The sequence below is a fragment of the Pochonia chlamydosporia genome, assembly GCF_001653235.2.
Source record: "Pochonia chlamydosporia 170 chromosome Unknown PCv3seq00009, whole genome shotgun sequence".
Taxonomy (NCBI): Eukaryota; Fungi; Ascomycota; class Sordariomycetes; order Hypocreales; family Clavicipitaceae; genus Pochonia; species Pochonia chlamydosporia.
In genome coordinates this window covers 411,530-426,416 of record NW_019154044.1, presented here as the reverse complement: position 1 = coordinate 426,416, position 14,887 = coordinate 411,530, and the positions used below count along the sequence as shown (strand labels likewise).

Below are 14,887 nucleotides of genomic sequence, written 5' to 3'. Positions count from 1 at the left end.
CTAGTAGATATAAAGCTATCTAAGATAGCTATTAATACCTATATACTGCCTAACTAGTATTAGTAGTATAAGATATTCCCTTATTATACATCTAATAGCTAATACTTAAGTATAGCTATTATATATTATAAATCCTAGTAAATAGTTATATTTATAAATATTATAACTATTAGGGAAATAACCTAGATTATTATAGTAGTAGTATCTTATTGCGCGCTTTCTAAATCCTATAGTATTTATAGTAAAGTTATTTTTATCCTAGAACTTATTTAATCTTAATAATTTAGTTAAATTAGTACTATTCTAGTTATCTTCTTGCTATCTTAACTATTATTACTTTAGTATCTAGGGGGTATCTTACTATCTTTATATAAGTTTCTCTAATAAATCTTTCTATTACTTATCCTATCTTGCTAGTATAATCTTTATATCTTAGAGATATTTTATAATATTATCTATTTAATCTGCTTGCTACCTAATAGTTACTAAAGTTTTAGCTAGTTATTACTAGTTAGTTCCTATTTAGAAGGTTTATACCTGCTCTTAATCTAAGCATATAGCTCCTTTCTAGACTAAACTATTTTCTATATTTAGAAATATTACCTATTCTATTTTAGTAGCTAGTACTCTAGATCTTATTTAATCTTAGGTTACTTAGCATTATTCTAGCATAATTAGGTTTTTATTCTTAAGTTTAAGCCTTAATTATATATATTCTATAACTTTATCTTATAAGATACTATATTCTTTACTAATAATATTGCTTTAAGAGTACCCTTTTCTATCTATAAAGCTACTAATAAGTTAAGTTAGTAGCGCTTTATAGATAGCATTTAACTAGGAAATAGAGGTTTTCTAACTCTTAGTTTTAACTTTACTCTAGAGCATCCTATATTAGTATATCTATAGATAGGTTTTAGCAATTAACCCTAGGTATTTTGCGTTAAGAGCTTCTAACTTATTAAGTATAGTTTCTATTTAATCCTAATTAGTTATATTATACTAGAGTAAGAGTTCTTTCTTAGCGCTCTTCTAGTTAAAGGTAGATATAAGTATTTTAACTTAAGAGTATATATTTAGTATAATATCTCTCTTAAGTATCTTTATCTATTTATCTTCTAGAATTACTAGCACTTTTATCTTTCTTTTAAAGTCCTTTAGAAAGTTAGAAATATTTTTGCTATTAAATTCTTTTATAGTAATTATATGCTAGATACTAGTAATTATATTTTACTTCCTAAGAACTTCTCTAAGAGCTTTTATAAAAGTAACTATATTAATAACTACTAGAGTAGATTCTATTAAAGCTATTATAGGTTAGTTTATAGCTTTAGATAGGTTCCTACTATATATTATAGTATAATTAAATAATCTATAGCTTTTCTCTTGCTTATTATCTAGGTCTACTAGTATTACTTATTAACTAAGGCTAGCGCTCTTATTAATAAGTTATAATTAATAGGAAGGTATTACTAAATAGTTATAATAAAATTTCTTAACTTACTTATTAAATAAGGTATTATCTTTTTGCTCTTTCTTAAGGAGGTCTTAGGTTTTATTTAGTAGATCTTTCTTTTAAGGGTATTTAACTCTTATTACTATATTAGTATAATTCCCTTTATAGGTCTTTTTATACTTCTTTATTATAGTTATCTAGTAGGGTTAATACCCTTTTTTACTTTTACTTATATTATCTCCTATATATATTATTATATAAATGCTATGCCTAAGCACTACTAGAGTTATAATCTAGCAGTTAGTAATAAGCTATATAAGCCTAGTAATTAAAGTAATAAGTATAAAATTAGCTATTTCTTATCTAATTAAATAGTCTAGACTATTCTTAATAGTTTTTCTTATTATATTTCTATTAAGTAGCTTTAATGTAACTAATTTTCTCTATTAACTAGTATTAGCTTAATAGATATTGTTGGAAGCGCAAGGCTTCTATTCGGGTGATAATTATCACGCGGTTTGGGGTACTCGTAACTGGTTGATTGATGCTTGTTGAATTCATCTAGCTATAGATAACGTACGCCTGTGTTGGTGTTGAAGCCTGCTCACGTGAGGTCTGTTTCAGCCACTGTTTGAAGCCATTCGCAGGCTACTGGCTCCGCCGCCAAAGACGGCGGTGGAAGCAACACTGGCAGCTTCTCTCTTTGAGGCCTCAATTCATTCGAAAACAAAATAAAACAAGACACCTGTTGAAGGCGTACACACTAGAGGCAAATTCCTCTGTTCTGAAGCCAAGTTTTCTTGTATTCTTACCTTGTACCGTGGTGGCTATATCCTAACAATTTGGCCACGGTAATTCCCTCACTTTTCGTCCTTCTTCCTCTCTACCCAGCCTTCCACTCGTATCGCGATCTTATTCTTGTCGATAAGGGTTCTCAACGCGTGATTTGGCGATGCTTTCGTCATCGCGTCTGCCGGGTTATCTCCTCCGTTGATCCATCTGACTTCATGGACTTCGCGGCGCTCGTATGACTGTCGGAGAGCCATGATATCTATCATGAGCCTCTTCTCTTTGGTTGTGCCGAGCTTAACAAGGCACTCATATAGGGAATACGAGTCCGTGAGAAGGATCGTGGGGATGTCTGGAATTCCCAGTTGTTTTGTGATGAGCTTTAAAGTCGAGGCTATCGCGTATCCAATGTCTGTGCCTTGAACCATGCTATAAAGCTCAGAGGCTAGGGCACTTCGCGTAACTCTCTTTGACTTGGTTGAAGAGTACGTGATGATGTTGCCTTTAACGAGCATTTCGCCATTGTTGGTCTCTTCTTCTGTACCGATGACGATAATGTATCCCAGCTGGGAACTCAGATCTTCGTTGTTGGCAAAAGAGCCATCAACAAACACAAAAAGCTTTGCTTTATCGAGGTCAAATGGTATACATTTTAGGCCTCTACCTGGGTTATCAATCTGCCACTGGATGCGGCGTCCTAGACGTTTAAAGTCATCGCTAGATGGTTCCTTTTGTTGGGCAGCAACTGAAAGGTCAAAGGCTGCCTCTGGTTGGCAGATACTGGCGAGATATGCGCCGCGGGCTCGTTGCTCAATATATTCCTGATTGGTTGTTGGAATCTGAAGCTTTAAAGCCTGTTCTTTCTGGGTCATCATGATGCTTCCATCGGCGTTAAGAGAGATTCGGCAGCCATTGAAAGTGAGTGGCTTTTCCACCTTGAGGACTTCCTTTGGCTTTGCTGCAAAAGCTGCCTTCTGGAGCTCTTCCTCTTCAAGATTAGAGAACTGTTTGTCACTAAGTCCAAGTGTGTCATCGGTTTGCATCCCAATGATACCAAACTTGTCGCATTCTGAGATCAGCAGGCATGGGTCGTAAGTCGAGGTCGCCATCTTTAGCTTTTCTCGATGGTGGGTGGAATAAGTCGCCCACCAGTGGGTGCCGGCTTCTGGTATTCCGTATAACGGTTTAACTACTACCATGATGGTGCCTTCTGGGTATCTACCGCGGAGTTGCTCAGGAATCTTTGCGATAATCGTCCTTTGGAGAGGTGTTTGAGATTGCACATAGGCTTGGGTAATATCCCTTATCCAGAGGATAATTCCTCGTTGGAAGAGAGAGGGCGCGAGTGCAATCATAAGCCGTTGGCTGGCTCGTTGTATTGTTGGTGATTGCGTCAAAATGAAGGCTTTACCCTCGTCATTATATCCCCGAATGACGAGGCGAGATTTCTCATATGGGGCAGCTGTATCCTTGCCTTTGACCTCATTAACCATTCGTGAGTCAAAGATGCGAAGTTTAGCATGCTTTATAGGGTCATAAAGCTCAAATTTAAAGACACCTCTGGCTATCAAGTTATCAATCTCAGTGCGGCCTGAGATTTCAAACGGCTGGCCAGGGGTGATTATGAGTCCTTTACTGCGGAGAAGGACAGCAAGGTCGCGGTCTCCTTGCTCCTTCGTGGTCAGGAATGCTATTGTTTTGATGCTCTTAAGGAGCTTGGTACGTTCGGGCGGGTCCTCAAGGGCGTTAAAGAAGTACTGTTCTTCGATAAGGCGTTTACGTGGCCTTCCTGGGCCTCTTCTTGGAAATGTTTGATAAGGAGCTCTTCTGGTCTCTGGGTCTTTACGCGGTCTTCCCGGGCCTCGTCTTGCTGTTGGGATAGCAACAGCAATGCTATCTCTGATATCTTCGTCCTGGTTAACCTCCCCGTCACTCTCGTTAGCAACCTCAGCATTATCTTGGTTAACAGCCTGCTGTTGGGGTAGCTTGTTATCCGTTGGGGTTGTATCCTTATCCTCTAGATAGGGTTGTACAATCGTGGAACGGAACTTCGAGGTTATTCCAGCCTCATTAGCAACGGTGCAGGTCTCGCCTTCAACGGCAATAAGTTCAAAGGGGCCCTGCCACCCGTTCTTTTCTCTCCAAACGCGAACCTTGGATTGCAATGGAAGGGTATGTAATGGGGTTGTGTCTGGGCCGTTCCTCGTTAAGAGGGCATTTTGGACCTGCCGCTTAGCGAGGGCTCGTCTGGCTTCACTAGTTGCCTTACGGATAGCTTCAGCTCTCTGCACGACGCTAAAGCTAGGGGGCGAATCATCCGTCATCCTGGGATAGGCGCCAAAGACTAGAAGTGTTGGGACGAGTCCGTCTGGGCCAGCTGTATCATTTATAGCTTTTACAGCCATTTGAAGCTTCTGATCGTCGGTCAGAGCGTCGCCAAGTTCTGCGTCAATTATCTGATATGCACGGCGGAGAGGGCCATGATATCTTTCTGCCTTGCCAATACTATTGTGTGCCTCGACTGGCATTTCCTGAACACGGATATACAGGCCTTTGGCATACTGTTTGAATTCTGCCGAGCTAAAGTTCTTTCCAGCGTCATGAACTATCCATTCGGGAGGCCCAAGGTACGTGTTAATCCAACAGGCCATAATGGCATCCCAAAGATCCCTTGCCTTTTGTTCTTTATTATTAAGAAACTTAGCAGCTTGGAAGGCAGTTGCAGAGTCAATAACATGGAGGACTGGTTGGCCATTAATAAAGAAGATGTCCACAATAATCTCATGGTTAAACTCATGATCATCTCGAAGGGTGAACTTAAAGCGGCTTGGGGCTCTTCCGTTCATTTGACAATGGTGGCAGATATCAGTCAGTCGCTTAAGAACGTCACTACTATATTCTTCCCCGACTTTTGTTAAGATTCTTGATAGTCTCTCAACAGACGGGTGTCCAAAGCGGCGATGTAGTTGCCGAAGCTGCGTTTCTGTGAGGTGGAAGGCTGCGGAAGCTGCTGGCTCGAGGAGCCACCAGGGATGGCCCCATTGCCTGATAACAGGCACAGTGATGTCTCCTTGGATAAGGCGATTGGTGAGATTATCCAATCGTACATACATCCTATCCATATCTGTGATGGAGAACAGGAAAGGAGTGGCGGTCGGCAGTACATGGAAGGTGATATTTCCGAATACTGTTGGTACTCTAATGATGCCGATTGATAAGGCTGATCCTGCACCAAAATAGATCGTTGTTGCTGGTGCGTCTTTAATCTTTAGTGACGGCATTATCCTCATTAAGGCTCTAACCTGTGGCATGCCTGCGTTGGATGTACCGGCGGCGCCGGTATCAGGCAGGATGCCTCTAAAGATATGGTCAGAATATCTTTCCTCAGAGATGAAAATAGCAGTCTCTTTTGGTTCTTTTATAAAATAGGGATCTTCAGCCAATAGGGCATGCTTGAACGCTTGGTCTCTCAAACCAGCGAGGATTTCCACTGGCTGTGGAATTGCTGCCGTGGCTAAGAAATTCTGGGTAATAGTACCCGTACTAGCAAACATGTTACTGCTGCCGACAGGGAGGAATTCGTCATTGTCATCATCGTCACTGTTGGCATCATTAAAGGAATTCTGTCTATACATTTCGTCAAGGAGGGCGGTATCCTCATCGTTATCTTCACCCTCAAAGGCAGTTAGGAACGCTTGATACCTCTTGGCCGTTGGAGGCGTTGGGTGCTTCTTTTGGAGCCAGGAATTTCGAGCTTGGGAGCGTTCTTGGTCGCTATGCTTGGTCGACCAGCAGCCAGGTTGGCGGCAAACGTAGCACTTCTTCTGGTGGTTCAGGAACTGCCCTTTTTGGTTATAATTTGAGGCGTTTCCTCCACCGCGTTTGAAAGCGCGATCAGTATAAAAGACTTCTGCTGGCTGGGGCGTTATTTCCTCGTGGACAGCGATAGCTTGCTGGAGCTCGGCGGCAAGGTCTTCAAAGGTCTTTGCCGGCTTCATTAACGGCACCTTGCAAGCCGGGGTCTTAGAAGCGGCAATCTTGAGCTTATCCCTCATGCTATTGAAGCCCGTATCACCAGGTCGGAAGAGGCCCTGGTGAAGCAGTTGTATCTTCTCCGTGAGGATCTCAAGGCAGGATGAGAGACGTTTGTCACGATGTTGGTTGACAATCGCGGCGAGATTAAGGCTTTCCCACTCGCGGAGGTATCGGTCTCGAATTGCCTCTGTTTCGTACCTCTTTTGGAGGGCGTGGATGAGGTCGTTATAACTTTTTCCTTTGTTAGCTAGATTGTTGAGATAGTACCGGTATGCTGGTCCTGTGAGCATGACTGGGACGGCCCGAGCGAGCTGGTCTCGCGGATAGTCAATCCGTTTGCATTTATCAATAAACATGTTGACTTTGGTCAAGAGGAAGTCATATTCTCGGCCTGAGAATTTGTCACTTTCCTGATAGCCTTTGGTGAGGCTGTCTAGGCGTCTGAGTAGGTCAGGGGGCACTTCACCGTCTGAGGAAGAAGGTGATCGCCCTTCCCCAGCCAGGGACCCCCATGACTGTGGTGTATTGACCACCGGGGGAGGTGTATCGACGCCTCCAGACGTGCGAGTTGTGGTAGGTACTGCTGTCTTAGGGGCTATAATGACCTCTGGTTGGGCTGTTTTAGGTCGTTCTCGGGTCGGTGCCGTGACAGGCTTCGTTATTGATGGACTCGGTGGGGGTGTGGAGGATCGTGGAGGGCGCTGTGGATCGTTGTCCGGCCATGTGGGGAAGCCCGGAGAAGACACGGCTTCCATAATGGCATTAACAATTGGGAACCGGTCTTCCTTTCTGATATAGACCCCCTTTGCACGGAGGGTATCGCGGAAGTCACGGAGGTTGGCCTTTCTCGAGCGGTTAAAATGGCTATGGTTCCAGTCGGCAAAGTCGTCAATAAGGCATTGCCATATATCATGAGGGCTCCGTTTGCGTTCCCAGTAATAGTTGGTAGCCCAGCTAATAGCGTCATTAACCTTTTTCGCAGTGGGTTTCCTTAGGTCGAAGTTCGAGGGGGTGGTTGGTTCGTCAGGATCATAAAGATCAGGGTCAAAGGGAGGCGGCTCGGTGATAGTTTCATCGCCTTGGAGGGATAAGGCATCACTATCTTCTTCTGCCATTGTTATTATTAAAGTGGGAGGCAGGAGGAAGAAGCTTAGGGGTAAATTCAGGGGTAGGATAGAATTCAGGGTAAGCTGGAGCTTTTTGGTGGTATTTTCCTGGGCGTGGGATCAAAGATCAGCAGTCAAACTAATGACTCATAGGTGATGATGTTCCTTTGCAGAAGACGTTTTCTCGTGATGGACGATGAAGGGATTGCTTCGAGGCGCGGCGACAGTACGCAAAAAGCGGCAGCAGCACTCAAAATCAATTTCCTTTGGATAGCATAGAAAGTCTGCAGTGGTGGCAGAGATCTATCTCTTCTTGGGTTCCTTGCTGTCTGTGGTCTTGCAACCACTGATCAGTGTTGGAAGCGCAAGGCTTCTATTCGGGTGATAATTATCACGCGGTTTGGGGTACTCGTAACTGGTTGATTGATGCTTGTTGAATTCATCTAGCTATAGATAACGTACGCCTGTGTTGGTGTTGAAGCCTGCTCACGTGAGGTCTGTTTCAGCCACTGTTTGAAGCCATTCGCAGGCTACTGGCTCCGCCGCCAAAGACGGCGGTGGAAGCAACAGATATTATTATTCTATTTCTAATTCTTATTATTAGCTAAGCTATTACTAGCCTAATTAATATTATTCTGCCTTATTTCCTTCTATTTCTTATTTTCTTTTCTTTATATTTATTTATTTTATTGCTTATATTTATATATATAGTTATAGGATATAGTTTTTAGTTTTATTAAGTCTTAACTCTTTTAGGCTTTCTTAGTCTTCTAGTTCTTAGTAGCAGTATAGAAGTGCCTCTAATTGCTAGGATTAAATAATTCTAATTAATTAGAGTATTTACCTAGGCAAAACTACTATTTTTATTAGCCTAAAATAAATACACCTAAGAGCTTAGAGCACCCTATAAAATACTACACTTACATGTAACTTATTAGCAATTTAGTCTAGATTATTACTTCCCTTTAGTTTAAGTAGTTAGAATCCTTCTAATTGCCTAGATTAAATAGTATTTAATTCTTAATTGCTTTAGTCTTCCTAAAAGACTTTCCTAATATTATTTAGTAGTATGCCTTTATAAGGTATAGTATATAGCAAAGAGAGGTGCTTTTAGGCTAGATAGTTAAAAGTCTCCTACTTGCTTAGATTAAATAGTATTTAATTCTTAATTACTTTAGTCTTTCTAGAAGACCTTAGCAATATTATTTAGTAGTATGCCTTTATAAGGTATAACCTATAATAAAGAAAGGTGCTCTTAGTTAATAAGAGATTTAGTAAATAAGCATTAAATATATTAAGTAAATAGCTCTAGTTAAGAAAATTACAGTTAAGTCTATTAATTAATTATTTCTAGCTAAAGGGGGCAGAACCTCCCTTTTATCTATGCGGTAGCTATAAGATTAAATGAAAACACTAAGTCCCTTTTTCCTATCCCTTATTAAGCTACCAGGTGTAAGCAATTCCGCCTATATAATATAAGCTCTAATAGTTTCTTTAACTAGATATTTAAGACTAGTAGCATTTAAATAACCTAGCTATTAATACTATAGTTTAGCTTTAGCTATCTACTATAGCTATAGTTCCCTTAATAATTAGAAGCTTCTAATTGGTTTTATTTAATCTAGTAGGTTATATTTAATTACTAGTTATTAGAAGTAATGCCTTATATAGAAGATAACTTTAGTATTCTTTATTATAGCTCCTATTGCTAGGTTCTAATTATATCCCTTTTTAAGAAAGAGGTCTAGAGATACTATATTTATATAGAAGGTTAGAATGTATATAACCTTTTGCAATAGAAATAGTCCTCCTTAAATTTATAGATAGACCTTTCTATAGCCTTTAATTTTAAGGCTACTATTACTAGCAAAAGTAACTTCTATCTACTTATTAGGCTAATAGTTAACTAACCTATTAAGGTTATTATAGATATATATATCTAATCTAGAATCTAATATAAAAGAGTCTCTAAGGGGATAGATCTTTTCTTAACTTACTTAGATTAATAATGCTACTAGCTCTATTAGATCTATTTAATCCTTTTAATCTAGTTAATTAATAGCACTATATTAGCCTATAAAGGCTATACCTCTAATATCCTAACTTTTAGACTAACTAGGTTATTAACTAGCTACTTATTATAATATCTAGTTAACTTTTTCCTTAGTAGCTAGGTCTTATAGCTTTTATTAAACCTTAGCTTTAATAGCTATATTAGGTTTCTAATTAGCTAGTCTTACCTCTTTAACTAAATACTAATACTTTATATATTAGTAGTATAGGCTATAAATGCATTAATATTAGGATTTCTTTTTGGCTTTTTCTTCTTTATTCTCTATAGCTTCTTTAGTTAATAGAGTTTATAAGCTTTTCTCTTATTAGAATATTACTATAAATATGCTCTTACTAGCAGTAACCTTCTAACTATAATAGTTATATTTAAATAGGTTACTAATCTTAATACTGTTAGGAATCTTCTTCTGCTAGCCTTTCTTAGTAGCATTTGCTTTATTCCTAATCCTATTATTCTAGTAATCTAAAAATACAGGATTAATTAAAGCTACTAAAGTGAGAAAGTTAAGTATTAGGCGTAAGTTTTTTGTGTTAGGTAGATCTAGCTACTTAGCTTCTATTAGGACTTTCTGCCAACTAGTAACCTAGGTTTTAATTTTTGTATAGTTTAGTGCTTTAAGTACTAGCTTATATCTTGCTAGGACTTCTTTTTCTTATTCCCAAAAAGTAGGTTTAAGATAGGCTTTAAGCAGTAATAGCTACTCTATAATATTAGTCTCTAGAGCAATTACATTATAGTAGTTACCTACTATTAATATAATGTATTATTAGATGCTTGCTAGAGCCTTTTAGTAGTATATATAGCTTTATAGTTCTATATAATACTTAGTAGTAAGGAAATTAAGCCTCTTAAATTAACTGTTATCTAGGTTAGCAAGACTTACTGCTCTAGCTTCTATATTACTAGGCTGTAGCTTATTTGGCTTCTTAATTTCCTTCCTGCTAGCTATATCTAGGTCTAAGCTGTACTAGATACTCTTAATTATAGCTAGTTTCTTAATAATTAATATCCACTATTTCCAGTTAGCTAGGCCTTATAGGCTTAACTGGGAAGAACCTTCTAGTTAATCTATAGTAGCATTTATATAGTTAAGTAATTTATAGTAGAAAGATAGGTGTAAACTAGGCTTATAACTATCATAAAAGTATAGTTATAGATAATATAGATGTAGATTATAATTCTTAATCTCTTCTATCTAGTAAGGGTTATCTATAACTTTTTATAGTAATCTAAATAGCTTTCCTAGCTATTATCTATATATTTTAGGTAGCTAGCTAGCTATTAGGTGGTTAGGCTAGCTCTATTTAAGGCTTAGCGCCTACAGACGCTATTAAATCCTATTTATCGTGATAATATTACTATCTCTTTATCTTATCCTAAGGCTTATAACCTCTAGTTTTATAATCTTCTTACTATATTTACTTTTCTATATTATTCTAATCCTAAAGAGCTTATCTCTTAGTAATAATTATACTACTATCTTAATGTAAATATATTTTTTTAGCTCTATACTGCTTGCTTAGTAGTATATTTGCCTCTTAAAGTTAGTTAACCTTAGCCTTTAAGAGAGCTATCTTATATATTATTCTATATATACTCTTTATAAATTAATCTATAGTAGCTAAAATTAATATTAGTAAGCTTTCCTAATAGTAACTAATTTATCTTTTAATATAATTAGTCTATAAAGTTACCTTAGTTAGATTATTTAGAGTCTTTAGAACCTATAGGTTTAGTAGCTTAAGTATAGCCTTAATTAGTATTAGAGTCTATAGCCTTATATCTAGATATAATAAGATACTATTTTAATTAAATAGAATAAGTTTTATACCTCTAAAAGCTTCTTAGATATTTTCTTTAGTTACTATAGCCTTAAAAGTAGTATAAAATATAGGAAAGAAGTTAGCTTATATAATATATATAATATATACTCTTATAAGTCCTTTAATTTCTTTACTATATGCTTTCTTTAGTAGCCTAAAATAGCTAATATCTAATAGCTAAAGAATATAAGATAAATAAGATAGTATATAAAGTATAATAATCTTATATTCTTTATAGAATACCTTAAATTTAGTTAAGTAGTAACTTTTATATCTATCTAGAATAAGAAGTTAATATATACTATAAGTTTAGGGTTTAATATACTTTTTAAAGTACTAGATCTAATCTATAGCTTTCTTATTTATAGTCTAGCTATTATAAGTTATAGAGATAACCTAATCCTTTAGTAGTATACTATCTTTATACTAGTTTCTAAGGTAAAACTGCCCTATAGCTATAATAAATAGTAGGATAGCTTTATCTTAGAAATTAATAGACTAGAGTATTAAAACCTATTTTTTATTACCTAGTTAAGCTAAACTTAGCTTGCTATATCTATTTAAGCTTATAATTACTATTATAGTTAAGATTATACCTATTATAAAGCTAGTCTTATTAAAGTTATAGAAATTATCTTTATATATATTATATTTTATAACTATATTATATATAAGCTTAAATTAAGGCTTAATTATCTTTAGATCTTTATATAAGGCTCTCTAATAGTTATATTAATATATAAAATATATAGTAAGTTCTTTATAGCGCTTAATAAAGTTTAAAGCCTATTATAATTCTATAGAAGGCATATTATAATTAGTAAGTAGATAATTTGCTATATCTTTTATACTAGTAAGCTAAAAAGGGAAAGATTATAAATCTAAGTTAAGAATATATTAAATAATTATTAATTCTTCTAGATCTATAAGTTTTTAATAGTTAGGTATAATATTATACCTTAATTAGATATAATTATATCTTCTTTATAGTATATCTTAAGAGATATAATAGATTCTTATAGTAGCCTAGATACTTAGTTTTAGCCTTTACTTAAGAGCTTTAATAGCTAAGAGTAATTAACTTTTATTTAAGATAGAATCTATAATTTTTTAGTAGAGATATTTTATAGTATAAGGAGTATATTTGTATTTTGGGGCAAAGTAGCGCACTTGCTATATTAGCGCACTTGCTATGCACCCACGTTAGTAATATTAATATATAGTAATACGTATTGCTATATCGCAAATACTATTAGACACACTGCGTGCGAGAACGGATAAGAATAGGAAACTTCTTGTCTAGCTGTAGGAGGAGGACTTGACAGCAGAAGAACTACAGGAAAAAGAGCGACCTTTCTTCCCTGCTGCCAGAAATGCAAATTCTGACGCTCTTGCTGTGGCGAGGAAGCTGACGCTAATGTCGGAGATGAATCCAACTTTTCTTGCTGACCATGTACTATGGCGATGGGTTAAAGAAGCTCTGAAGAGGGATGGTCCTATATAGCTTCATTAGGTACGTCATCCTTTGATGGCAGCATGGTTCAACACTTCAAAATTAAACTATGGAAACCGGGTAGTATTAAAGTGACGAACGTCCACTATCCCTTGACATGAGACTCAACGTCCTCCACCTTCGCCCCAATCTGGTTGTCAATATCCGTAGCATGCTCATGCTTCTTAAAGTGTCGTGGCTTCACACCCTTTGCATACAGCTCGTCCAGCTTCTCAAACCGAACACCCCTTGTCTCAGGGTACAAGTACCAACCGAGGATTGAAACGATGAGACCGAGACCGAAAAAGATGAAGCCGACTTTGCCGCCTAGGTGGCCTGCATCAGGGTTGATCTGTACAACTAGTCAGCTTCTACCTACAAAACCAGCACGAAGTCGACTTACCATGTATGGAATAGTAAACTGCATAATAAGACCCCAAACACCATTACTCATAGTAACCAAGGCTTGTGTGACGGCTCGCAAGCGCAATGTCGCAACCTCACTTGCCAGCACGAAACCAGTAGCACCGATGCTGACCTGGTATACAATAGCCCACAGGTAGATAAAGACGACAATCGCCCAACCCGCCTTCGTCTGGTCAGGAATGCATCCCATGATCCCCATCAACAGCAAGAAAAAGCACAGCAGAAACTGAGACGGCACAATCAATGTTCGCCGACCGATCATTTCGCTCAGGGGGAACGCCGCAGCCGAAGAGAGCAGCATGATGACGTAGAGAACAACAGAGGCGTTGAAGTATTCTTTTACACCGATAAGTTGCAGGAAGTAGGTTGCGTTTCCGATGACAAACGCCGCGCCAATGACTTGTTGCGAACTAGCCGCGCAAATAGCAGTTAGGGTTCTCTTGCGATTCTCCTTGTTGAAACACTCCAGTTCGGCGGCAGGGTTGGGAATGAATCCCCAGATGGTGCGGTTAGCCTTGGTAGCGCCCGTCATTTCTTCGCAGAGGCGCACATCTTCTTGGAGGCGGTGGATTTCGATGTCGTAGAAGTCGGGGTGGGAGAAGCCGTACATGCGCTCCAGGGACTTGCGAGCTTGGTCGAATTTGCCTTCGCGGACGAGCCAGTAGGGCGATTCGGGGAAGAAGGGCCATACGACGACGAGCATTACTGGGAGGGTGAGTGGGTGTTGGGCTTTGGACGTTGGGGTTTTGGATACGTACATGGAAAGATGTACATGCAAATGACGGGGATCCACCACTGCCACTTGGTATCGAGTGAACTAGTTGCTCGTGCAACAATGACACTGGGAGAGTTAGGATACTGAGGTATGGAAATGGATAGGAGTTACTTACACAAGCATTTGGCCCCAGATGATGCTGGTGTTGACTGAGAAGCAACATGTTAGCTAATGCTATGCACCAGCAGAATCACCAAACGTACAGAAACACAGCCAAAAGCCTCGAAGCTCAGGTCGACAAGTCTCTCCGATCCAAAGCGGCGATATGGTAAACATGATGCCAATGGCGATACCTTGCAAAAGTTAGCAACGATCAGCAGTCCCCAATGATCAGTCTTGCTCACCATTCACCGCACGACCTGCCAGGTGCACTCTCCAATTTGTAGCCAGTTGTTGCAAAATGATAGCAACGACGGATACAAATGCCGAAAACAGAATAAGAGGCTTCCGTCCATATTTTTCCAACAGCGGCGCAGCAAGCCACGAGGCAATGACATCGCATCCTAGCCCGATGGCGCCCCATGCTGAGAGATAGGTAGCGGGAATGATCCAAGTTCCGTCTGCTTGCTCTTCGCCAAAGTATTTCTGGAATTCTGACAAGGACGCGAGCTGGGCGCCGATGACATAGTCAAATCCCAGCATCATGGAGCCGATGGAAGTCCAGAGAGCTGGATGGGATTATGTTAGCTTGTACTTTGCAATCAAGGTCGACGACAACGTACCCCAGAGACCATATCGCCATTGCTGTCGAAGAATCTTCCATTTGTTGGCTGGATTGACTACGTTGTAGTCGATTCTGTAAAGTCAGCAGTTACTCGTACGACAAGAACATTGAACCTACTCTGAGGTTGCGGCCATTTTGACTTCCAGTTGACTCGTAGACAACTCCTGTTCCCTCGTGAAAAGTCTGA

At 38.5% G+C, this 14,887-nt stretch overlaps 2 protein-coding genes across 2 annotated transcripts; both read right to left on the bottom strand.

The window, feature by feature from the left end:
- Positions 1–2,316: 2,316 nt before the first annotated feature.
- VFPPC_18228 (transposase) lies at positions 2,317–7,395 on the bottom strand (the record flags this gene model as incomplete). The annotated part of the gene is made up of 1 exon (XM_018290235.1): positions 2,317–7,395. One exon carries the CDS (start codon positions 7,393–7,395, stop codon positions 2,317–2,319), a length of 5,079 nt encoding a protein of 1,692 aa, XP_018146112.1.
- Positions 7,396–12,881: 5,486 nt separating this feature from the next.
- Positions 12,882–14,834, bottom strand: VFPPC_10673 (MFS transporter; the record flags this gene model as incomplete). Its single annotated transcript, XM_018288998.1, has 8 exons — positions 12,882–13,127; positions 13,179–13,906; positions 13,960–14,042; positions 14,092–14,125; positions 14,180–14,269; positions 14,321–14,644; positions 14,699–14,772; positions 14,818–14,834. 8 exons carry the CDS (start codon positions 14,832–14,834, stop codon positions 12,882–12,884), a joined length of 1,596 nt encoding a protein of 531 aa, XP_018138157.1.
- Between the last annotated feature and the right edge of the window lie 53 nt (positions 14,835–14,887).